Source organism: Gigantopelta aegis, chromosome 9, assembly GCF_016097555.1.
Source record: "Gigantopelta aegis isolate Gae_Host chromosome 9, Gae_host_genome, whole genome shotgun sequence".
Taxonomy (NCBI): domain Eukaryota; kingdom Metazoa; phylum Mollusca; class Gastropoda; order Neomphalida; family Peltospiridae; genus Gigantopelta; species Gigantopelta aegis.
The window spans coordinates 29,555,870-29,582,711 of record NC_054707.1 but is presented as its reverse complement, the minus strand read 5'-3'; the positions used below and the strand labels follow the sequence as shown (position 1 = coordinate 29,582,711).

The window sequence follows — 26,842 nt, the reverse complement described above, 5'->3', positions numbered from 1 at the left end:
AAAACATGGGAGTTATGCTTTCAGTTGTGAACATGTGACATGCGAGCCAACACGGTTTTGCCAAATAATGTTGGTATTAAAAATATCCTGTTACAAATAGTCAAGTTCTAGTGTAGGGGCATATATGTAGCTAAAATAGGTCCTGTGGGAAGTTTGTATTAATTTTTGGAGCCAGTGATATTTATAATCACTACAGATTCAGAAAAAAGGTCACCACTATAAATCTGTTCACGGCGCTATAGTCGAACCAAATTGTTAACCACTACGATAAATTACTCTCGTACCTTTACCGTAATTACCATTAAATTTTCCCCAAATTCTGTCCAGACATAAATTGTGTAAAAATCAATTACTGTGACACAGATTCCACATACGGTACTGTAACGATGTCAGCAATATCGACTTTGCTGAGAATGCATAGAGTAAAATACATGCAGTTTTCTGCCAACTGCCATTTTGCTTGTTTATATATTCCATATTCAAGAAGGGTGGATCAGCACTTAATCTAACAATGTCAAGATATGCTCTAAGGTATAACGCACACTTCATGACACCATATTAATTACGTCACATACTTAGGAGGCTTCCACCCCTCTTGAAGAGTATTCCACAAAAAAAGCAAAATGGCAGATGGTGAAAAATACATGTGTTTTGTCCTAGGAGATCTTAAGAAAGTCAATATAGGTGACATGGTTTCAGGTTAATATGTGGAATCCATGTTAATGTAATGTTTGTTTTCCACAATTTATGTTTGGATAAAAATGTAGAAAATCTAATGGTAATTAAAGGTACATTGTAGGAGAGTAATTTATCATAGTTGTTAACAATTTGGTTCAGACTTTTAAGTGAAATAAGATGTCACTGTATAATCTCTTTAAAATATTGGCATGACGTAGCATATTAAAAGAGAGGACATCATGTAAACTGCATTCAAACATGAATAAATGTTTGTTTTGTTGTTGTTTGGGGTGGATATATTGGAATTTAAAAAGGGGGTGGTGGGGGTGGGGTGGAGGAGTCAAAATGTTTAGAGTGCTAACTACTAGATATTTTGTCACATTTGGTCAAATCCACCACAAAATTCTCACAGTTTTTATCAAAAGTGGTGTTCAGTGTCTGTCACAAAGGGGCTGTTCAATGTCTCTGGAACGAAGGGGTTATACACAGCTCTCTGCTTGTGTGTGGGCATTGACTACAGAACTTGTCAGTACGTTTGCAGAGAGATGTGCTTCATTGTATCACTGTAACATGGGTAGTAGGTCTTTCAGACTACTAAATGGGGGCCATCTATAAAGTATTTATGCATAAAATAAGGATTTTACCAACCCTCCTCCATCTACATATTTACTTTTTATACATTTTGAACTGTTAAAAATGGCTAATAACACATAGTTTTTTATTCCTCAGGCTGTCACAATACATCAGATACTAGTATGTCATAAACGGGATTGCACCCCTTTTACCCCGGGTCTGCCTGTGTGACATACTGACATGTCTCTATGTAATGGTATAGTTTTCGACATCATTGTAGTTTTCAACATGTATTAATCAATGGCCTCTGGTAGAATTGTCCACAGGGTCTTCTGGCTCTTTGTGGGGCGGGATCTAGCTCAGTTGGTAGAGTGCTCACTTGAAGTCGAAAAATTTAATCCCTTGTTTTTGTTTTGCCATCTAAAGGGAAGAGGCACATTGTAGCCTTCAATGACACAACAAATTGGGTGAGTGGTCTTAGTACATCGTGTGTGTTTGGATTTTGGAATGTCCTTCACTGACAGCGTCACCTACGTAAAGCAAAATGTGTCTGCTTGAAAAACCATCCTGCACTTGACAAGGAATGTAATAAAGCCTGGAATTATCTACCTTCAAGAAACATGCTGCTGTTCTCTCGATTTATTATAAGCCAGAAGTCATTTGAACAAAAGGTTATTAATCTTGAACCATTCTGAGAAACAAGCCATTCCTTTAAAAATATATCATACTGGTCTTAATAAATCTGTGCATCATGTCATTGATAGCTTCAACTTCAATGCCTCATCTAGTTACTGCTTTCTCTAAATATAAGATTTTAAATATACTAGTCGAGTATGGACTCTGTAAGTCTTTAATGACAGCTATTTAAAAAAAAGTGAAGTAGAAAATGTGGACATCGTTCTTTATAAACAAATAACTATATGTGGCTTTTATTTTGGATCTGCCACTAAAATTGTCGTTAAGCAGTAACCCTACAAGATGTGTAATGGACAGTATACAAATATGTCAATAGTGTAATTACATGACAAATAAAAATAAATATGCTCAATTCTGACACCTGCATGTCCACTGGATTTTATGGCAGCCATGGCAACTGTCAAATAATTATTCAGTGTTCCTGTATCAAAAATAGATCCTGATATATTCTAAAATGCAAAATTACTTGTTTTGATTGTAAAAGACACACTTTTGACCATGATAGTGATGAATCGGATAATGATTTAAATATGGAGTTGAAATGCACACATAAATACTGAGGCCAGGTAATATAGTATGCTCATAATAAAAATATTGCCATATATTCCTTTATGTTGCCTAAGAAATCGAGATAATATAGGCATACTGTATATTGCTGTGTATTAGCGGACTTTTAATTTCTAAAAATACTTTCCAAAAGAAGAGAGTCAGCTTGATCCTGATGGAAAACACTTCCGACCACAACTATATAAATTTTGTTCAGACCCTTAAACAATAACAATAATTTGTGCACAGTATAAATAAAAGACTCCATCATGCAATATTATGTACTTTTTGATAGATCGGTGGTTATATCTAATGACAGCACTTTTCGTTCATCAGAAAACCCTCTGCAACAATAATCACTTATCAGGCGGTGCCTTTGTAATGAGCTATTCTGATAAAAAAAATCTTGCCAAATCAGCATTGTTATCGGGCAAACTTAGGAAGTTTTGTCATCTAAATGGAAGAGGCACATCATAGCCTTCTATGACAATGAATTGGGTAAGTGGTCTTGGTGCATCAATTTCTGGTGCCAATTTTAATGGATTATTGCCAATACCTGTCAAAAACAACATCTATGTACTTGGGTGGTGATCCCATATACAACACTGATGTTGTGAATATATTTTGAAAATTGACAAATGTTTTTGCTCCACCAGGCTTGCCAATAGCTAAGAGTGTCTGTCCATCTAGACATAATGGCATTCGTCCAAGATCAAGAGTTTGTGGGCAATCTATATCTGCCGTGAGCAAGTCAGCCAGGGCAGACTTTGCACCACTTCTAAGAGCAATGATAAGACGTTGAAGAACATTTCTGTCAGCTTTTAGCAAAGTTTTATCCTTATCATTATTGTCTCACTACGTCATACAAAGTTTCAAAGGTAGAAGCATTCTTCCTAAACATTGTGTCATGGTCACCACCAGTCTTTCTTTGATAAAACAGTCAACTTGTTGCTTTCCAAGTATTCTTGCATTCAAAAGTGAATCTTAAATTGCATCAGTGTATTCTTGACACAATCCTTGTTTTCAAATGTGTCAAACCATTTTAGCTCTACTAGTCTTGAGAAGACTGGATTAATCTTGTTTATCTTCATCTTGATAGGGCATAGCTGTTCCATAGACTGAGTACATTCAAAGTATGTTTAGTTGATGCTTTTATCTGGGCAAGCATGGAAATAGGTTTTGGTCCTCTCTGCCATGCTGCAACCTGTAATGCATGAACATTATTTTTCCTTCCAATGTTTCATCCAGAATGTCAATGTTATCTGCTCTGTAGTGTACACATTTACCATGAACTAGATATGGTGGTATGGTAGCACCAGTTTCCAAATTCATTGACTGCAGCCTCGTTTCAGCTAAACCTGTATCAGGTTGCATTATTTGCTCATATAACTGGCCTCGGTGGCATCGTGGTTAGGCCATCAGTCTACAGGCTGGTAGGTACTGGGTTCAGATCCCAGTTGAGGCATGGGATTTTTAATCCAGATATCGACTCCAAACCCTGAGAGTGCTCCGCAAGGCTCATTGGGTAGGTGTAAACCACTTGCACCAACCAGTGATCCATAACTGGTTCAGCAAAGCCATGGTTTGTGCTATTCTGCCTGTAGGAAGCGCAAATAAAAGATCCCTTGCTGCCAGTCATAAAAGAGTAGCCTATCTGGCAACAGTAGGTTTTTCTCTAAAAAAACTGTCAGAATGACCATATGTTTGACATCCAATAGCTGATGATAAGATAAAAAAATCAATGTGCTCTAGTGGCGTCGTTAAATAAAACAAACTTTACTTTACTTTATTTGCTCATAACTCAATATATGTCTTGCTTCGTGAAAAACCATAACTAGGTTTTTTGATTGAGTGATTTGGTGAAGCGTGCTGCCTAAACCAATGTGTTTTGGTGTCCATTTCTTACCACCACTAACACCATAAGGGTGTATACTGCCAAATGCAATCCCATAAACGATAATAGTAACATATGTGGCTAAAACTCTTACCTGCAGCGTATCAATCGACATAAACGCCACAGATATAAATACTACCACCCATCACCCTTAAAGTGAATTGGAAAATATTGAGGCTCAAGCAGCTCATTTCTAAGATAACGGGTAGTGTCTATGGCTACCCTAGTTCCACACAAAATTTGAATACTTTTTTTTGCAGGTACCCCATACATGATTGAAGCACAAGGCTACTTGTAAGAGTGGTACTAGATGAAATAAAATTGCGACCATTTTTTGCCCAGATGAAAATATTTTGTTTTACAAGCCACACATTCACATTTATCACCAATCAAAGAACTTGTGGTGTTTACTTCTCTATCAAAAGTTGGGTGCACCTTGAACTTTGACCCAGCCGGAAATTACTAGTACCTATACTGATAACATACATTTTTCAAAAAGTGTCCAGCTATGTGGTTTTATGACAACCAGGATCTGGTGTATTCTGACATAAACTGACAACCTCACTGAAACTGTTGTTTCTACAGTGCAACCTAATATAATGTACACCTCATGAGGCATATATATTGCATACAGTTTTGTACAAATGTAATATGTCACATTAAACAACAAAATGTTTTAAAATAAAACTGAAGATATTTACTGTCAGTGGAGTGTGTACTTGGGTATATATGTAGAGACAACAAAGATAGTCAGAGTACCTCTACCCCTTTAAAGAATTGCATTAAAACACATGTACTTGACTGACCCCTAGATTATGAAGACTGTAACTGGCACATTAAAGAAATATCAGTATTAAAAAAATACACTGTCTGAGGAAGGAAACACAAACATGACTGTACCTGTATGAAGTAATGACTTGATGTCCTGAACATTAGTGTTGGGAGGAAATCCTGTATGCTGGGTGTGGGTGTCTTCAAGTTACCAGGTGTGGGAATTTCAAATCCATCGGCCATGCTGATTTTCATAATGAACCATCAAAACCATTGGCAGCCACCGATATTCCTGACTATATTTTATTTATAGCCTACTGTAGTTGGAAGTTTTAATAGTTGTCATATCTGGAATTATCATGCAACTTTCACACATTTATTTTTGATTAATTACTGAAAAAAGCTATTTTCAAATGACAAAATTACCCGAACATCTATTTTCTTGCATTATTCTCTAATCCGGATGAATACAATATGTATATTGGATGTAATCCTACAATCTGTAATCCAGCATTTTATTTAGCTAGTAACATTAGGTAATACAGCTTTAACAATAACTTAATCCAAGGCAGATAATCAAATTTGAAAAAAATCAAGCATAAACTCAAAATGCTCTTCATGAGAGCTAACTAAGTGATTATTAAGAAAGAAAAAATGATCTGGAGATCTAAGTATATGTTTAACAACCTTATTGTTATGTATAAATAAGAACCGAAGGTACAATAGTAACAACAAATTTAATTATGTTTTTGATAAAGTTTTTCTTCAAATTTACTTTAAATTTTGCATAAAACTACAAATTTGTCTAAAATATAACTTAGCACCCTATAAGTATGTCAAAATGACAATAAAAATCAAGTTCTTTACAAATTTGAGTTTTCAGAATTTCATACATGAAAAGTGAACAATGTTAATGGAAACTAAAGACATTAACCCACTATTGGCACATGCTATTTTTAATATAAAAATAAATTGCTATTAAAATCTTAGTTTAGGTTGCCTATATATAATACCATATTTAAGAGCAGTTGTATATGGCAAGCCAAATACCATGTAAAAAGAAATTATTGAAATCTTTACAGTATGAATTATATAGGCCAAAACCAACTTTTCCTCAGTGCTAACTTTGATTCAGACTCCATTCAGAGCCATGTACAGTGATTATTGTCAAGGTCAAGGTCATTGTGAACTTGCATGGTCAACCAGTATAGTTTAATTAAATAAAATGACAAAATCATAATATTTTTTATTATGCACTGAATATGTGCTACGGGTGTATACTACCAAATCAAATCCCATAGATGACAGTAATAACATACGTGGCTGAAACTCCTACCTGCAGTGTATCAGTCAACATAAATGCCACAGATATTTATACTACCACCCCTCACCCTTAAAGTGAATCAGAAAAGATTGGGAGTCAAGCTGCTCATTTCTGAGATAACGGGTAGCGTCTATGACTACCCTAGTTCCGCACAAAATTTTAGTACTTTTTTTTTTACAGGTCCCTCGTACATGTTTCAAGCACAAGGCTAGGACCAAAAAGGTTATATTAGCAGAAAATAGGTTACAAATCCTGTGCCATCAGTGGCAGTCCTAAACTAAGGTCATTGTCTTCAAACTGTTAGATTGATTATATACTCACAGGCAATGTTTCCATTGGATTATGGCTTTAAAATGGTGAAAATAAGAGGCCACATACACCATGTACACAATGTTAACAAAATAATGTGAATTGTGGTGGCCATCTTGTTTTTTATGTTATAGCAGCCAAATAACTGAAGATTCAGCTTCCAAGGTATTACAACCATTTTCGATTCAGCATACTTGAATTATGTAAAATTAGTGGTACATTTTGTATATTAAAGGCAGTGGTATGCACTATCCTGTCTGTTGGATGGTTCATATAAAAGGTCCCTTGCTATTGATGACAAAATGTAGCGGGTTTCCTCTCTAAGACTATATGCCAGAATTACCAGTGATTGAGATGCAATAGCCAATGATTAAGAAATCAATGTGCTTCAAAACAAACTTTTTAATCAGCACTGTGATATTGTGTACATTAGTACTAATATTAGTACAGGGGTGCAGAAATGGAAAATATTTCACTAGCCTGCTGGACCAGAACCAATTAAAATTTAGTAGCCTGCCAGAATTTCGACTAGTTTGCCAGTCTATAGAACTATATATATATTGTTTAACAATGATATAATATATTGACAAAAACATTAATAATTAAAGACACATGGAAAGTGATCAACATCAAGTGGCAAAGGAAATCAAGACCCAAACCTTGATTGACAAATCAATACATTTTTTAATATTCTGGAAAAGACCATGTTTTTCACATTTCTTTCATATATTCTAGCATATATATGGCTGATGCAGTCGCAGATTCAATGTGCAACCCCCAAAAATAAAATTTAAAAAAGTTAAAAAATAGTCAGAAAAAGATCACCCGTTACATGGACTGGTAGTTGCATTTTTTAAACTTGTCTGTCAGAATTTTCACTCGCATTTGGTGAGCGAGCGAGTACTTTTTGCACCCCTGTTATTATTGTTGTGTTTTTCAGTTCTTCGCCAGATTGAGAAGTGGCCATGCTGCGATGCTGCTGTTACGCTGCAGTGTCAGCGCAGGTGTCGACAGGTGAGTGTCACTATTTAGCCGAGCCAAAGGCTCAATCACTTATTGTGATCAGTTTTTGTGTGTCATTTTTAACTTTCTCTAAAAATACTTGACCAGTTCCAACAAATTTTTGGTATAAAGCATCCTTGGCACATGGAGGGACAACTGTCTGAAATTGGTCATTCTGATCCCCCATCCAAGGGGCTTGAAGTTGAAGTGTGTGCCTAAAGGGGATGGGGGTGGGTATATTTCTTATGTAATGACATGCATACATCTTAACATTTTTTTTTTTTTTTTACAGGCACACTCAATAGCTGATATTACTGATGCTTATTGTGATATCAATAGAGAAAAAAATCTATACCAATGTCTCCAAAAGCATAATGGTAAGCCATGATTTCCATCAATCTATGAAGGGAAGAGACCACATAATTTTAAATCGTTTATATTGATGATTATAATAATAATAATTAATAATATAATGTAATTGTCTCCAAGATACAGATTGCATTTTAAACACATTGACTATAAATATTGTATTTTAAGAAATTCTGAGAATTAAAATTTGGTATAAACCATTGGTAATCCATTTGATTTTTTGCATAACCTATCAAAAACATGTAAACGATGTTCTAAATTTAATGCAAGTGATGCACAAACAAAATTATTGTTCTCGCAACTTAAGGCAATAACATAAAATGATAACCATTGCCAATAATTTTTATTTCATAAAACTTAATAAGTGCATGTTTTCAGATAAACTACATTCAGTATAATATTTAGACATAACTGTCCTAATAATTAAAGATGAATGATCCCAAGAGATTCTTTTTCAGTAATGATGCTAATTGTTACTTTTAACTTCATCAATATTATTATGTTAATTATATTGCATGTGAAAGTACATACATTTAATTTATATCAGTACTTCAATTAAATAACACTACAGTGTGTAGTGGTTTGAGGGATGGGTGGTTAAAACCAAATTGCCTGGCAGATGACTTTGTTCCATACCAGTAACAACTTGCTGTGATTCTGCAATGTGCATGTGCACCAGTCACTAGCTGTCAGCCTGTCACCAGTCACTAGCTGTCAGCCTGTCACCAGTCACTAGCTGTCAGCCTGTCACCAGTCACTAGCTGTCACCAGGCACTAGCTGTCAACCTGTCACCAGGCACTAGCTGTCAGCCTGTCACCAGGCACTAGCTGTCAGCCTGTCACCAGGCACTAGCTGTCAGCCTGTCACCAGTCACTAGCTGTCAGCCTGTCACCAGTCACTAGCTGTCAGCCTGTCACCAGTCACTAGCTGTCAGCCTGTCACCAGTCACTAGCTGTCACCAGGCACTAGCTGTCAACCTGTCACCAGGCACTAGCTATCAGCCTGTCACCAGGCACTAGCTGTCAGCCTGTCACCAGGCACTAGCTGTCAGCCTGTCACCAGTCACTAGCTGTCAGCCTGTCACCAGTCACTAGCTGTCAGCCTGTCACCAGTCACTAGCTGTCAGCCTGTCACCAGTCACTAGCTGTCAGCCTGTCACCAGTCACTAGCTGTCAGCCTGTCACCAGTCACTAGCTGTCACCAGGCACTAGCTGTCAACCTGTCACCAGGCACTAGCTGTCAGCCTGTCACCAGGCACTAGCTGTCAGCCTGTCACCAGTCACTAGCTGTCAGCCTGTCACCAGTCACTAGCTGTCAGCCTGTCACCAGTCACTAGCTGTCAGCCTGTCACCAGTCACTAGCTGTCAGCCTGTCACCTCTTTATTTGTCAGGGGTGGGGGCGGGACGTAGCCCAGTGGTAAAGTGTTCACTTGATGATGCACGGTCGGTCTGGGATCGATCCCCATTGGGCTATTTTTCGCTCCAGCCAGTGCATCACGACTGGTATATCAAAGGCTGTGGTATGTGTTATCCTGTCTGTGGGATGGTGCATATAAAAAATCCCTTGTTGCTGATCAAAAAGAGTAGCCCATGAAGTGATGACAGCAGGTTTCCTCTCTCAAAATCTCTGTGCTCCTTAACCATATGTCCGACGCCTTATAACCATAAACAAAACGTGTTGAGTGTGTCGTTAAATAAAACATGTCCTTCCTTCCTTCCTTCTTTATTTGTTGATTGTTGTCAGCTGTTTATGTCATGTTATATAAATTTAATTTAAAAAAAAAAAAATCTTATTAATATATTAGTATTATGCGTTGACATAATTCTTTAAAGCGGCATTATTAAATTATTGTCCTAAAACATATTAATATTGATGTATTCTGATTGGTGTGTTAATAAAGCCATCACTCTACACTGATTATAATAAATTTTAAAATCAAACCTCAAAAATGTATGATGTAATTTAACTGACAGACAACCCTTGTAGATTGCTAAAAATGGAAAACGATTACATGTAGTAGTAATAAAGGAAAAAGTTTTCCAAAATGAAATTGTATGGATCAAATTAACATTAAAATAATATACTTGACCCAAAAAAGAACACAAAAAAAGACCAGTAGAGAGATATCCACAACAACAGTGCAAGAAAAAAAAAAGAAAAAGAAAAAAAGAAAGAGAGATAAAAAGTGCACCCTTCACTTTTAGAAACATTAATACACATTTCGAGATACTAACAGAGTAGGTAGCTCTTAAATAAAAAAAAAACCTTATGATCATAACAATCAGCGGTAAACATAATGATATTAGTATAGCTAGTGAAGAAGGCTTAAATTGGAACTTGAGAAAATATATATGTACCAGCAATGCCAACATACCCAGATAAAACCTATACCCAAGTTTCTTTTGTAAATAATGCCAACACACATTAACAAATAAAAGACAAAACAAATGCTGATCATTGGGATTGTTTGTAAGTTTGACAGTAAACATACATTGTGTACTAGTAATGATATTGGTACAATTAGTGGAGAAAATGTAAATAGGGATTAGAGAAAAAATACCTGCAACAACAATAGCCCCAAATAAAACTGTACCCATGTTCCTTTCGGAAATCACGCTAACTCACATTTACATTTACAAAACAGCATGCCATGATTGTTGGGATCGTTGGTCAGCTTGGCGGTAAAAAAGTACGTGTATAGTGATATTGTACCAAGTTTCCTTTTGGAAATCATGCTAACACATTTATTTAACAAAGCTTGTAAATGTTATATAATTCGCGATCGTTGTGATCGTTGGTCAAATCGGCGGTAAATGTTTCCACTAATATTGGTACAGTTAGTGGAGGAAAGGTAAATGGGTGCTAGAGAGAACACAACTTCAACAACAACAGCTCAAAATAAAACCTGTACCCATGCTCCTTTTGGTCCTTATTTAAGAAAGCAGCTCACAGACAGGACCAGTGATTAGCGATCGGTGGGATCATTAGTAAATTCAGTGATGAATATACAATGGAACATAGTTTTGTAGGCACATTTCATTATTATTGTTGACAAATTTAACGAAGACACACAAAAAAATAAAGTAAATACTACAGCACCTGAAAAGGTATCATAAAACATACTAATAGACTTGGTGTGGATCAAATAGCATATATAATGTCGTATTTTATTTGGCTAAACAAACCATTTCATAAAATTTAAAAACAATAATAACCCGCGAACAGATTTGACCTCCCAGGCCTGACTGAGGGAGGTGGTACAGCCAGCTCGGCTCCCACTCGAGGATGAAAATGAATAAAGGTAAAAATATGGTTTATGTCCCATCTGCCCACTAAGGATGCTATGATCCCCTGGTGCTCTCCTCCAACAAATAAAACAATGTGTAAACATGTCAATCGAGATTTAAAAATCACGTCAACGCATAAAAAAATATATATAATTTTTATTTTTTCATTTATTTAAAAAAAATTCATAATGTAGCAGCAATTGACAGCAACTGACAAAAAAAGGTCAGAGGTTCAAAGCTGGTGTTCAGCTTTCCAAAGTTTACAAAGTTTCATTATTCATCCAGTGTCAAAAATCCCATCAAAATCCAGTTTTCTTTATCCAAAGATTGCTAGAAATTATAATTAAAATGCACCAGTAGCGAAACATTTACTTTTAAGTTCCATCTATTTGGATACGACGTAATACATTGTTCACACTCTGGCACCAATGGACATTATTTGTACTTGATAGTACCATAAACATACATGTATGTATACATCTGCCGGTTATGTGGCAATTTCAATATTTTTCCTTGTGATCAAGTCAAACCTTATGGTATTGAAATTACAATACTCAAGGGTATATTGTAAACAAATATATCACAAGGTCAATCGTTAGCCAAGTCTGTAGCTGTGTCTGTCAATTTATTAGCAGACAGAACTTTTTACGAGATGTGTTGTCATTCTCAGCTGTTAAAAACTAAGACCTTGATGTGGTGAAAGTGCATGTCTGTTGTGATTGTAGCACGTGAACACTGTATGTCTGATGTGATTGTAGCACGTGAACACTGTATGTCTGTTGTGATTGTAGCACGTGAACACTGTATGTCTGTTGTGATTGTAGCACGTGAACACTGTATGTCTGTTGTGATTGTAGCACATGAACACTGTATGTCTGTTGTGATTGTAGCACGTGAACACTGTATGTCTGTTGTGATTGTAGCACGTGAACACTGTATGTCTGTTGTGATTGTAGCATGTGAACACTGTATGTCTGTTGTGATTGTAGCACATGAACACTGTATGTCTGTTGTGATGGTAGCACGTGAACACTGTATGTTTGTTGTGATTGTAGCACGTGAACACTGTATGTCTGTTGTGATTGTAGCACATGAAGACTGTATGTCTGTTGTGATTGTGGCACATGAACACTGTATGTCTGTTGTGATTGTGGCACGTGAACACTGCATGTCTGTTGTGATTGTAGCACGTGAACACAGTTGTGATTGTAGCACGTGAACACTGTATGTCTGTTGTGATTGTAGCACATGAACACTGTATGTCTGTTGTGATTGTAGCAGGTGAACACTGTGTGTCTGTTCTGATTGTAGCACGTGAACACTGTATGTCTGTTGTGATTGTGGCACGTGAACACTGTATGTCTGTTCTGATTGTGGCAGGTGAACACTGTACCTCTGTTCTGATTGTAGCAGGTGAACACTGTATCTCTGTTCTGATTGTAGCACGTGAACACTGTATGTCTGTTGTGATTGTAGCAGGTGAACACTGTATGTCTGTTGTGATTGTAGCAGGTGAACACTGTATCTCTGTTCTGATTGTAGCACGTGAACACTGTATGTCTGTTCTGATTGTAGTATGTGAACACAGTATGTCTGTTGTGATTGTAGCAGGTGAACACTGTATGTCTGTTGTGATTGTAGCACATGAACACTGTATGTCTGTTCTGATTGTAGCACATGAACACTGTATGTCTGTTGTGATTGTAGCACATGAACACTGTATGTCTGTTGTGATTGTAGTATGTGAACACTGTATGTCTGTTGTGATTGTAGCAGGTGAACACTGTATGTCTGTTGTGATTGTAGCAGGTGAACACTGTATCTCTGTTCTGATTGTAGCAGGTGAACACTGTATGTCTGTTGTGATTGTGGCATGTGAACACAATATATCTGTTCTGATTGTAGCAGGTGAACACTGTATCTCTGTTTTGATTGTAGCAGGTGAACACTGTATGTCTGTTGTGATTGTGGCACATGAACACTGTATGTCTGTTGTGATTGTGGCACGTGAACACTGCATGTCTGTTGTGATTGTAGCACATGAACACTGTTGTGATTGTAGCAGGTGAACACTGCATGTCTGTTGTGATTGTAGCACGTGAACACTGTATGTCTGTTGTGATTGTGGCACGTGAACACTGCATGTCTGTTGTGATTGTAGCACATTAACACTGTTGTGATTGTAGCAGGTGAACACTGCATGTCTGTTGTGATTGTAGCAGGTGAACACTGTATGTCTGTTGTGATTGTGGCATGTGAACACTGTATATCTGTTCTGATTGTAGCAGGTGAACACTGTATCTCTGTTCTGATTGTAGCAGGTGAACACTGTATCTCTGTTCTGATTGTAGCACATGAACACTGTATCTCTGTTCTGATTGTAGCAGGTGAACACTGTATGTCTGTTGTGATTGTAGAACGTGAACACTGTATCTCTGTTCTGATTGTAGCAGGTGAACACTGTATCTCTGTTCTGATTGTAGCAGGTGAACACTGTATCTCTGTTCTGATTGTAGCAGGTGAACACTGTATGTCTGTTCTGATTGTAGCAGATGAACACTGTATCTCTGTTCTGATTGTAGCAGATGAACACTGTATCTCTGTTGTGATTGTAGCAGGTGAACACTGTATCTCTGTTCTGATTGTAGCAGGTGAACACTGTATCTCTGTTCGTATTATAGCAGGTGAACACTGTATGTCTGTTGTGATTGTAGCACGTGAACACTGTATCTCTGTTCTGATTGTAGCACGTGAACACTGTATGTCTGTTGTGATTGTAGCAGGTGAACACTGTATCTCTGTTGTGATTGTAGCAGGTGAACACTGTATCTCTGTTGTGATTGTAGCAGGTGAACACTGTATCTCTGTTGTGATTGTAGCAGGTGAACACTGTATCTCTGTTCTGATTGTAGCAGGTGAACACTGTATCTCTGTTCTCATTGTAGCAGGTGAACACTGTATATCTGTTCTGATTGTAGCAGATGAACACTGTATCTCTGTTCTGATTGTAGCACGTGAACACTGTATCTCTGTTCTGATTGTAGCAGGTGAACACTGTATCTCTGTTCTGATTGTAGCACGTGAACACTGTATCTCTGTTCTGATTGTAGCAGGTGAACACTGTATCTCTGTTCTGATTGTAGCAGGTGAACACTGTATATCTGTTCTGATTGTAGCAGGTGAACACTGTATCTCTGTTCTGATTGTAGCAGGTGAACACTGTATATCTGTTCTGATTGTAGCAGGTGAACACTGTATGTCTGTTCTGATTATAGCAGGTGAACACTGTATGTCTGTTCTGATTGTAGCACGTGAACACTGTATCTCTGTTCTGATTGTAGCAGGTGAACGGTGTTGCTCCCAGTCTCAGGCCTACAGCTGCACCATTGTATGTTACGGGTATTTCCTCACCAGTCTCAGTCGACATCCGGGCAGTAAAAATTTGGTACTCCGTCACTGTAAAGGAACCAGTCGTGCGGTGTCAAACTGTGTGAAGAATCTTTCACGCTCTACAAGAGCTAGCAAGCCACAAGACAGTAAGTTAAAACATGTATTTTGTTAAAACATTATTATGTAACCACATATTGTAAGTTCAAATACATATATTTAACAATTTAATTGTAAAGTTGTAGCCACATAACAGTTAACATTTAGTTACGTTGAGATAGAATCACAAGACTATTTAAACATTTAGTTACATGACAGTAAGTTGAGATAAAATCACAGTTACATGACAGTAAGTTGAGATGGAATCACAAGACTATTTAAACATTTAGTTACATGACAGTAAGTTGAGATGGAATCACAAGACTATTTAAACATTTAGTTACATGACAGTAAGTTGAGATGGAATCACAAGACCATTTAAACATTTAGTTACCTGACAGTAAGTTGAGATGGAATCACAAGACTATTTAAACATTTAGTTACATGACAGTAAGTTGAGATGGAATCACAAGACCATTTAAACATTTAGTTACCTGACAGTAAGTTGAGATGGAATCACAAGACTATTTAAACATTTAGTTACATGACAGTAAGTTGAGATGGAATCACAAGACAATTTAAACATTTAGTTACCTGACAGTAAGTTGAGATGGAATCACAAGACTATTTAAACATTTAGTTACATGACAGTAAGTTGAGATGGAATCACAAGACCATTTAAACATTTAGTTACCTGACAGTAAGTTGAGATGGAATCACAAGACTATTTAAACATTTAGTTACCTGACAGTAAGTTGAGATAGAATCACAAGACCATTTAAACATTTAGTTACCTGACAGTAAGTTGAGATGGAATCACAAGACTACATGTATTTAAACATTTAGTTACAAGACAGTAAGTTGAGATAGAATCACAAGACTATTTAATCATTTAGTTACATGACAGTAAGTTGAGATAGAATCACAAGACCATTTAAACATTTAGTTACCTGACAGTAAGTTGAGATGGAATCACAAGACTACATGTATTTAAACATTTAGTTACATGCCAGTAAGTTGAGATAGAATCACAAGACTATTTAAACATTTAGTTACATGACAGTAAGTTGAGATAGAATCACAAAAGGTGGGTTATTACCATTTTGTTGGCTGACGTTGATATGTACATAAGTATAGTAGGAAATGCACTTGTCAAGAGGTCAAGTTAAATATTTTTCTTCACTTATTTACAATCTGATTGGATAAGAGTAGTACAGGCGTATTTAAAATCTCTAGATCTTCCATGCTGTGAGAAGGCGACGACCTCTCACTGTCGAGCTACATGCTTGAGGGCGCTTCAGACCCTGACAGCTGAGACGGACATCATTGAGGAGGTGATCAAATCATGTGGGCAGCCCGATGTCAGGGTAAGCAACTACTTACAGAGACCTTGTTTCTAACATTCATATGTATAGTGTAGTAGAGTGACATATAGTAGTAAAATAGTGCAAAGTGTGATACTAACATGCCACTTTACAGTTAGGCCATCATGATATAGGACCAACCTGGCAGTGATCCCTATTGGCCAGGTGATGTCACAATTCAAAATGGCTGGCAATTAACTGTTTCTTACTCTGTATCACATTTAAAAATGCAAGCAATAGAATATTAGCTCCAATGATAATATAATTACTATTTATGTGTTGCTGTTATATATTAATAATTATTTTTGAAAAAATACGAATATACTGAATGAAAAAAAGAAATGTGTCTAATCACAAATACCCTGCATTAGCCCAGTGGACAAGGCACAATATCAATGAAACTTGGCACAGATGTTATGTATCATTGTGGTGTCTATTTAAAATCAGGACTATATATATGTATATTTTGAATTGTGACTTCACCTGGCCAATATAGGGGTCGCTGCCAGGCTGGTCCTATATCAAGTTTTACTCTACATACCGGCCTCGGTGGCGTCGTGGTAGGCCATCAGTCTACAGGTACTGGGTTCGGATCCCAGTCGAGGCATGGGATTTTTAATCCATATACCGACTCCAAACCCTGAGTGAGTGTTCCGCAAGGCTCAATGGGTAGGTGTAAACCACTTGCACCGACCAGTGATCCATAACTGGTTCAACAAAGGTCATGGTTTGTGCTATCCTGCCTGTGGGAAGCGCAAATAAAAGATCCCTTGCTGCTAATCGGAAGAGTAGCCCATATAGTGGCAACAGCGGGTTTCCTCTCAAAATCTGTGTGGTCCTTAACCATATGTCTGATGCCATATAACCGTAAATAAAATGTGTTGAGTGCGTCGTTAAATAAAAATTTCGTTCTTTTTTCTTTTTTACTCTACATATGCCTAACTGCATGCAAAGTGGCATGTTAGTATCACATTTTGCACTATTATACCCTAACACTCTACTACACAAGTAGTACGTATCTAGGCCAAGTGATTATCACCAGCATCATCTTTAGATTATAGGCTCAGCAATAGTTTGTTTGATTCCAGAAATATTAGGAAGTGAAGATTCCAGAACCACACATTGATTTTGTGGTACATAACAGAATGTACAAGTTAAAATTCAGTATCCTATTGATGAAATAACTAGCTGGTAATTAGTATTTTACATCCAGATGGATAATAAAAAGTTATTTTCTCACCCATCTATTGGTGAGAACATTATGTGTTATTTATTATATCACATAGCTTCTTAGATACTTTTGAAACAACTCATTGGTAAGACACCAGTATCTAACAACCACTCATTTAGTATTCTCTGTGTTCATGCTAGTTTATTTCTTGTTTTATTACATTGCAGGGCTCAAACTTAATGGCGGCGCTGTCGTTAAGATATAAATTGTAGAGAGCATCAACAATGGAGAAATGTATACACCTGGCAGGCTCAAAATTGCTGTCGATGGACTGTTTCACCCTTTGCAATTCTTTAAAAAATTGGTGTAGGAGACAAATTCTTAAGTTCGAGCTCTGCATTGTTTATATATATGTATATGTTTTACTACATGTTAACCGTTGACAGTGACATAATGAAAACAGACCTTGTAAAGAGCTGTTAAAGGATAATGGTCATACTGCATGCGCTGCAGCTGAATTGATTCCTCCACATATCCAATTCAGGTCATTGTGCTGTTAAATAATATTAGGTTTTGAGTTCCATATCTAATAATTTGTTTCAGGAACCACTTTGGCAGTGTTTCATGCTACCTCCATCCGGAGAGAAGAATGTCACCCCTCCTGCAATTGGAATTGACAGTGCCCGTTTGCTGTGCTGTACAAAGGCAGTCACCAACAGATGTCGCAACTTGTGCACTCAGGTATTTATATGGAAAACTAAGTTTACAGATATTTGTCATGTTATTGCTGCACAATTTGATTAATGAAAACAATGGTATATTAAAATTTGCAGCCATTGCCATTGTTACGTAAATAATATAACTGACTACAAAATGCTATCATTACGTAGGTGCATGTGCATGGATCTCCATGGTATATGTGTGTGTAAATTCATATTGAAATGTCAATATATTTTAATAATATTACTAGAAATGCTGGACATTGTTGTGAATGATGCTGTCTTCAAAGTAAAGTTTGTTTTATTTAACGATGCCACTAGAGCACATTGATTTTTTATCTTATCATCGGCAATTGGACGTCAAACATATGGTCATTCTGACACTGGTTTTTTTAGAGGAAACCCGCTGTAGCCACATAAGCTACTCTTTTACAACAGGAAGCAAGGGATCTTTTATTTGCGCTTCCCACAGGCAGGATAGCACAAACCATGGCCTTTGTTGAACCAGTTATGGATCACTGGTCGATGCAAGTGGTTTACACCTACCCATTGAGCCTTGCGGAGCACTCACTCAGGGTTTGGAGTCGGTATCTGGATTAAAAATCCCATGCTTCGACGGGGATCCGAACCCAGTACCTACCAGCCTGTAGACCGATGGCCTAACCACGACGCCACCGAGGCCAGTCGATGCTGTCTTCAATGAAACAACAGCTGTATTAATCATTTATTACTTTGTAACATCGTTTTTCCTAATACATTGAAATGCAAGTATATCTATACCAGTCCATACCATCCTCCTACACAAATGTGTTTTGTAACTAGGTTTGATGTAAGAAGGAAACTGAAGTGTTTTGGTAATAGCAAAAATATACTATAGCAAAATTTTTTATTTAAACCCGCCGGTGACTGACCAATTACCCGTAATTTCTAGAAGGTTCATCCATTTCTACTGTGATTTGTTTTTTCAAACGTTCATCAAACTTTATGCTTCGACTGTAAGTGGACGATGCAAAACAAGATTCGAACCTCCAGCCATTTGAACTTGTACAAACAAAACAAAACAACTCCCACCCACCCATTCACCACCACCTCCATATATATGTGAAACCATAATATATTGTTCTGTAGTCTGGCGGACTAGTAGAAATTCTGGCGGGCTAATAAATTTTAGTTGGCTCTGGTCCAGCGGGCTAGTGAAATATTTTCCATTTCTGCACCCCTGCTTTCTATTTAAGTATGTATCAAAACAATTAATAAAGTGTATATATTAGCATTATGAAAAAAAAAACCTTTCCCTTTTTAATTTGAAACATTTATCCCTTGTTTATGTATATATTATAAATGTGTCTACTCCCTCTCTGTTTCTAACATGGACAGAGGATAGGCCTATGTAACAGGAAATGGTGAATCAAGAAACTAAATTTTTCACGTTATTTTGTTACACAAGATCTCTACTTACGGTGAATCATACAAAACTTACTCTTTGTTAGATCGCAAATTCAAAATAAATAATGGTAATAAAAAAATAGTAAGTTTAAATTAGAATTATTATTATATACTACTCAAAAGAATTTAAGGGTCAAAAATTTATAACCAAATAAGTTTCAGAGTGTATTAGATTGATGATGTAAACTACACCAAAAATTTAATTTATTGTTCCATATTTACAAAAACCCACAAATAAACGTCACTGTATACAAGAAAGTCACATGACATGCTGTCAAAGTTGAAGGTTGTCAAACATAGATTTTACACATTAGAACATTCGTTTAATAGTGTGTGAACCCACCCCTGGCGCGAATACACTCGACACATCGTTGCCTCATGCTGTTGATCAGACGTCTGAAGAACTCTTGGGGAATGGCCTGCCACTCTGCCATAAGAAGTTGACCCAGATCATGAAGGTTGGCCGGAGGGGCATGGTTATCCTGAACTCTCCTGCCTAATTCGTCCCAGGCGTACTCTATTGGGGCCAAGTCAGGCGAATATGCTGGCCAATCCATCCTGGCGATGCCTTGTTGTCTGAGAAAGTCCGTTACCACCCCGGTGGGGTCTGGCATTGTCATCCTGCAGAACTGCCCCGCCGCCAATCTGCTGAAGGCCTGGGAGAACCAACGGCCGGATAATCTCATTCAGATAGCGGATTCCATTCAGATTGCCATCCACCACATAGAGGGGAGTCCTGTGGTGGATAGAGATGCCGCCCCACACCATGATGCTGCCACCACCGAACCGGTGACGTTGTCTAACGTTAACGTCAGCGAAGCGCTCCCCAGGACGTCTGTAGACACGAACCCGACCGTCGTTGAACTGGAGACTAAACCTGGACTCATCAGTGAACATCACTCGACCCCACTGAACACGTTGCCACCGCAGATGGAGTGTGCACCAGTGATGTCTGGCCGTTCTGTGACGTGGTAGGAGTGGTGGTCGAACAGCCTGGCGACGGCAGCGTAGATTATTGGCTCTCAGACGATTGCGTATGGTTTGATCAGACACTCGAGTTCCAGTCGCAGTCCGCAGATTGTCACATAATCGGCGTGCAGTGGTTGTGCGTTGACGTAGAGCCATATTGGTGATGTAGGGGTCCTCTCTATTTGTAGTGCTTCGGGGTCTTCCCGAACGTGGACGATTTCGAACAGAATTCGTTGCTTGGTACCGTTGCCACAGTCGACCAACGACACTCTGACTGACACCAAGTCTCAGAGCAACATTTCTTTGCATATTGCCATCCTGAAGCCAAGCAATAGCCCTTCCTCGATCTTCGATAGTCAGTTGACGTCGTACCATTGTCGAATTTGGAGTGTGCACCGTACACGAACGCATGCTCCAATTATACGGAAATTCAGCATTGGGAACATGGAATACACATGCAAAGCGTGCAAATGAAGCGCTTTGTGAAAAAGCAAGTTATGGGCACTTAGCAGACCTTTCGCTTTCGCCCTAATTTACGTGCAAATGTAAGCATGTTTTCGCCATTAGAACTAGTCGACAGTGTCATTGACAGTGGATTTTAATTCATTTATGGGTTGCTTAGACCCACTTTCGTCAAAATGGAACAATACCATGCGTTACATTATGGTCTAGCTAATATAATTGACATTCAGAAAATAATGTCGAAAATATCGTCTGATCCTTAAATTCTTTTGAGTAGTAAAAATATTTACAATTCTGATTTTGTTTGGTTTCAGACCTACAACACTGGCTGGGCACACCACTGGACAAAGTTTCATAACAGCTGCTCGTACATACAGCCAGTCACCACGCTCGAGGCGCCTATGCACAACTGTCTTACAGATGGTACATATTACTATATTTATATGTACTGTGAAAAACATTAATATATAAAAGAATATATAAATAAGTAAAATATAACAAAATTTCAAAGAGGCCATTCTAGTAGTGATCTGCCCTGCCACGGCAAAAGGCAGCAAGTGATAATCAGGTACAGAATGAGTTAATGTATCACTTGTAATACTTCAAGATAAGAATCAACATAATACAGTCACATACCAGAGAAATAGCTTCCTGAAATATTCATCTTAAGAAACAAATTCATTCAGCTACTTAAAGGAATGCTTAAGCAAGGCTTTTTGACTGGTAGGCATATTGAATGATATATAATGCACATTATTGCTTAATATCGAGAAGTATATTGGTATATTTAATTAGTAAAACGGTTGAATATGAAAGCTATTATATATAATGGGCACATCCATTTTGTTTGATCCCAGTGAATACACCCTCTGGCGAGCCGGTGGTTACGTAATACTTAACGCATCACGTCAGGAATTAGTCTTTGAACAAATGTACCTGATTTCTGCTGGATAATGAAACAAGCATGCATTGCAATGTTCTGTAATAATATCCATCCCAGTAAGCCAGCAATAAGTATATGTTATTTTTCAATACAAAAAATACCCACCATTGTCAAAGTTAAAATAACTGTATCATGTTTTGTCCATGCATTAACCTACGTATTGAAATGACAAATGGAGTGTTTTCTTAGTTAATTGGTCTATTCTTTTTAATTGCCTCCACCTGTGATTCCTGATTGACAGGTGTATATTTGGTAGGTAACCAGACAAGGCAATTAATTACCACCATCTAGACACAAAAATATGTACCATTATTGTGAAATAACCTGCCACCCCTAAAATGGTAATGGAGATTATTAACTGTCATTCTTTATTACTGTCAATAATTCTGTAAAACTCTTGATTAAGTAGACTTTCCCATCTAAAATCATAGAACTGACCAATGACATAATCCCCCCAAAAAGAAAATGATCACTTGGGTATTGTGGGTGGTAGTTTTTTGCTCCACTGTAGCCTACCAATAGGCCTAGCAGAATGCTTCTTTTTTTTTTAAAAGAGAGAAAAATACTATAACCCCATTTCATTCTGTTAATGCAAATTGAAATATATTTAGTTAAATAGTTTATTATATTATCAAGTTATATTATATTATCAAGTTATTTATGTTGTTTTACAAGTCAGGTTGATCAAAGCGATGCACCTTGTTGTAAATTACTGTGTTTGTTTACACTGTGCATACAGGATTGGTAGAAGCTAATGTCACTTCCTCTCATGCTAAGAGTACCCGACGTGATGAAAAAGAAACAAAATGGCTGATTTTTTATTAATTATAAAATTACGAGTTTTTCATTTCTTAAAGTGTCAGTATGGATAAAGGCATAAAAAGTCCTTTTCTAAAAATGTCATCACTTAGCTGTTAACCTTTGCAGGGCCGAGTTGTACCTGTTTGTTATCACATTCATACACAGACATCTCTGAGACCTTGGTTTCAGTACCACTTCTCCTTTCAGATGTAATTGAAGTTATCTACATTTTTTTCAGTTGAAGAGCCTTGCAAGATGGGATGTAGTGGCCTGTCTTTCTGTTCCAACTTCAACAACAGACCAACAGAACATTTCCGCAGTTGTACTCGGCGAGCAGACGACGATGCTCTGAATACCATCAAACACTGGCAGAGAGGAATGATAAACTTACCTCAGATGACTATACCTGTTAAAGGTAATGTCCAATATGCTCTGAATACCATCAAACACTGGCAGAGAGGAATGATAAACTTACCTCAGATGACTATACCTGTTAAAGGTAATGTCCAATATGCTCTGAATACCATCAAACACTGGCAGAGAGGAATAATAAACTTACCTCAGATGACTATACCCGTTAAAGGTAATGTCCAATATGCTCTGAATACCATCAAACACTGGCAGAGAGGAATAATAAACTTACCTCAGATGACTATACCCGTTAAAGGTAATGTCCAATATGCTCTGAATACCATCAAACACTGGCAGAGAGGAATAATAAACTTAACTCAGATGACTGGCAGAGAGGAATAATAAACTTAACTCAGATGACTATACCCGTTAAAGGTAATGTCCAGTATACTCTGAATACCAACAAACACTGGCAGAGAGGAATAATAAACTTAACTCAGATGACTATACCTGTTAAAGGTAATGTCCAGTATGCTGTGAATACCATCAAACACTGGCAGAGAGGAATAATAAACTTACCTCAGATGACTATACCTGTTAAAGGTAATGTCCAGTATACTCTGAATACCATCAAACACTGGCAGAGAGGAATAATAAACTTACCTCAGATGACTATACCTGTTAAAGGTAATGTCCAGTATGCTCTGAATACCATCAAACACTGGCAGAGAGGAATAATAAACTTACCTCAGATGACTATACCTGTTAAAGGTAATGTCCAATATGCTCTGAATACCATCAAACACTGGCAGAGAGGAATAATAAACTTACCTCAGATGACTATACCCGTTAAAGGTAATGTCCAATATGCTCTGAATACCATCAAACACTGGCAGAGAGGAATAATAAACTTACCTCAGATGACTATACCCGTTAAAGGTAATGTCCAATATGCTCTGAATACCATCAAACACTGGCAGAGAGGAATAATAACTTACCTCAGATGACTATACCCGTTAAAGGTAATGTCCAATATGCTCTGAATACCATCAAACACTGGCAGAGAGGAATAATAAACTTAACTCAGATGACTATACCCGTTAAAGGTAATGTCCAGTATACTCTGAATACCAACAAACACTGGCAGAGAGGAATAATAAACTTAACTATGACCCTGTTAAAGGTAATGTCCAATGAATACCATGCTCTGAATACCATCAAACACTGGCAGAGAGGAATAATAAACTTAACTCAGATGACTATACCTGTTTAATGTCCAAGGTAATGTCCTATACCTGTTAAAGGTATGCTCTGAATACCATCAAACACTGGCAGAGAGGAATAATAAACTTAACTCAGATGACTATACCTGTTAAAGGTAATGTCCAGTATACTCTGAATACCATCAAACACTGGCAGAGAGGAATAATAAACTTAACTCAGATGACTATACCTGTTAAAGGTAATGTCCAGTATACTCTGAATACCATCAAACACTGGCAGAGAGGAATAATAAACTTACCTCAGATGAATATACCCGTTAAAGGTAATGTCCAATATGCTCTGAATACCATCAAACACTGGCAGAGAGGAATAATAAACTTAACTCAGATGACTATACCCGTTAAAGGTAATGTCCAGTATACTCTGAATACCAACAAACACTGGCAGAGAGGAATAATAAACTTAACTCAGATGACTATACCTGTTAAAGGTAATGTCCAGTATGCTGTGAATACCATCAAACACTGGCAGAGAGGAATAATAAACTTAACTCAGATGACTATACCTCTTAAAGGTAATGTCCAGTATGCTGTGAATACCATCAAACACTGGCAGAGAGGAATAATAAACTTACCTCAGATGACTATACCTGTTAAAGGTAATGTCCAATATGCTCTGAATACCATTAAACACTGGCAGAGAGGAATAATAAACTTACCTCAGATGACTATACCTGTTAAAGGTAATGTCCAGTATGCTGTGAATACCATCAAACACTGGCAGAGAGGAATAATAAACTTACCTCAGATGACTATACCTGTTAAAGGTAATGTCCAATATGCTCTGAATACCATCAAACACTGGCAGAGAGGAATAATAAACTTACCTCAGATGACTATACCTGTTAAAGGTAATGTCCAGTATGCTCTGAATACCATCAAACACTGGCAGAGAGAAATGATAAACTTACCTCAGATGACTATACCTGTTAAAGGTAATGTCCAGTATGCTGTGAATACCATCAAACACTGGCAGAGAGGAATAGATAAACTTACCTCTGATGACTATACCTGTTAAAGGTAATGTCCAATATGCTTTTGCATTATGCCTCGACATAACCTCCAAGCAAGGCGAGAAGAACAGATTATATTCCAACCAAAAGGAGAACAACTAAAAACACACTGCTAAAATGGGAAGATGTTTGTTTCAGTTATGATTGGAAATTGTTGATACATTATTTCATGTTTTAATAGGTGCAGGATTTAGCTCAGTCAGTTGAGTGCTTGCTTGAGGTGCTTGTGTTGCAGGATCGAATTATCTCAGTGGATCCATTCAACTTATTGTGTTTTTTCTCGTTCCAACCAGTGCACCACAACTTGTCGAAGGCCATGGTATGTGCTTTCCTGTCTGTGGGAAAGTGCATATAAAAGATCCCTTGCTGCATTAGGAAAAATGTTGTGGGTTTCCTCTGATGACTACGTGTCATAATTACCAAATGTTTGACATCCAACAGCCGATGATTAATAAATCAGTGTGCTCTATACTGATGCTGTTAAAGAAAACAAACTAACTTTCATGTTTTAATGATCATTATATGGTCAAATATGTAGATGGTCTTTTTGAATTGCCATTTTAGCAGTTTGTTAAAGAGACTGGATCATAGAAATATTTTAAAGGAGATATTGGTAACTTTAATATTGTTGCAGTCATCTATTTATAATAACACTAATTTGAACTTTTTTAATAAACCCACAGAATCATGGATGAAATGTTTCTCTAATATATGTTAGTGTGGTCTTCAATATAACTCGATACAGAGAGATCTGGCAAAGCTGGGCGTTTAAACAAGGAGTTCATAACGAACCTTTCGGGAGTTGTTTTAAATACCCTAAAACGTACTAACGTTGTCATTTATGATATTTTACAGTTTGTTTTTAGCATTGTTATGTTTATGTGTACAATTTTAATTTGTCCAGAGTTAGTTGAAATATAAATTGGCTTTGAAAGATATTATATTTATATAAGATATTATTTAATATTTAACAGGTGGTGGGACCTTCAACATCTAAGTAAATTGAAATTTGTTCAATACATTACCTACACTGTTGTAGACATGTTTAGTTATAATCATGTTGCCCTCAGAATAGAAGTAGTAATCCATACTACTGATGATTTTTGTTTTACAAATTAAAATAATACGGTTTCTTTTCTGAACACGTTTTATGATATGTCTTGTACGTTTATCTTTACTAGAAAGCATCAATCCTCATGCAAATTCATTCTATACATTACAACTTCTCAACAAGTTTCACAACAAATGTACTTATATTATTATTTATAGCACACATTTGTAACAGTAACAGACATTTCATTTGCACTAAAACACTCGAAAGTGTAGTCATTCTTAAAATAGTCTCCCTTAAAAAGTACTTTGATGATGTTAAATCCCAAATAT

At 37.1% G+C, this 26,842-nt stretch overlaps 1 protein-coding gene across 1 annotated transcript in view; it reads left to right on the top strand.

Annotated features, from left to right (window-relative positions):
• The window catches only part of LOC121380876 (reversion-inducing cysteine-rich protein with Kazal motifs-like), a 127,783-nt gene that overhangs the window by 46,423 nt on the left and 54,518 nt on the right, over window positions 1-26,842 (top strand). Inside the window, exons 5-11 of the mRNA XM_041509882.1 lie at window positions 7,732-7,805; window positions 8,086-8,170; window positions 14,793-14,987; window positions 16,174-16,304; window positions 18,076-18,213; window positions 21,383-21,491; window positions 23,051-23,227. Coding sequence (XP_041365816.1) covers window positions 7,732-7,805; window positions 8,086-8,170; window positions 14,793-14,987; window positions 16,174-16,304; window positions 18,076-18,213; window positions 21,383-21,491; window positions 23,051-23,227 — 909 coding nt within the window. The remainder of the gene's footprint in view (window positions 1-7,731; window positions 7,806-8,085; window positions 8,171-14,792; window positions 14,988-16,173; window positions 16,305-18,075; window positions 18,214-21,382; window positions 21,492-23,050; window positions 23,228-26,842) is intronic.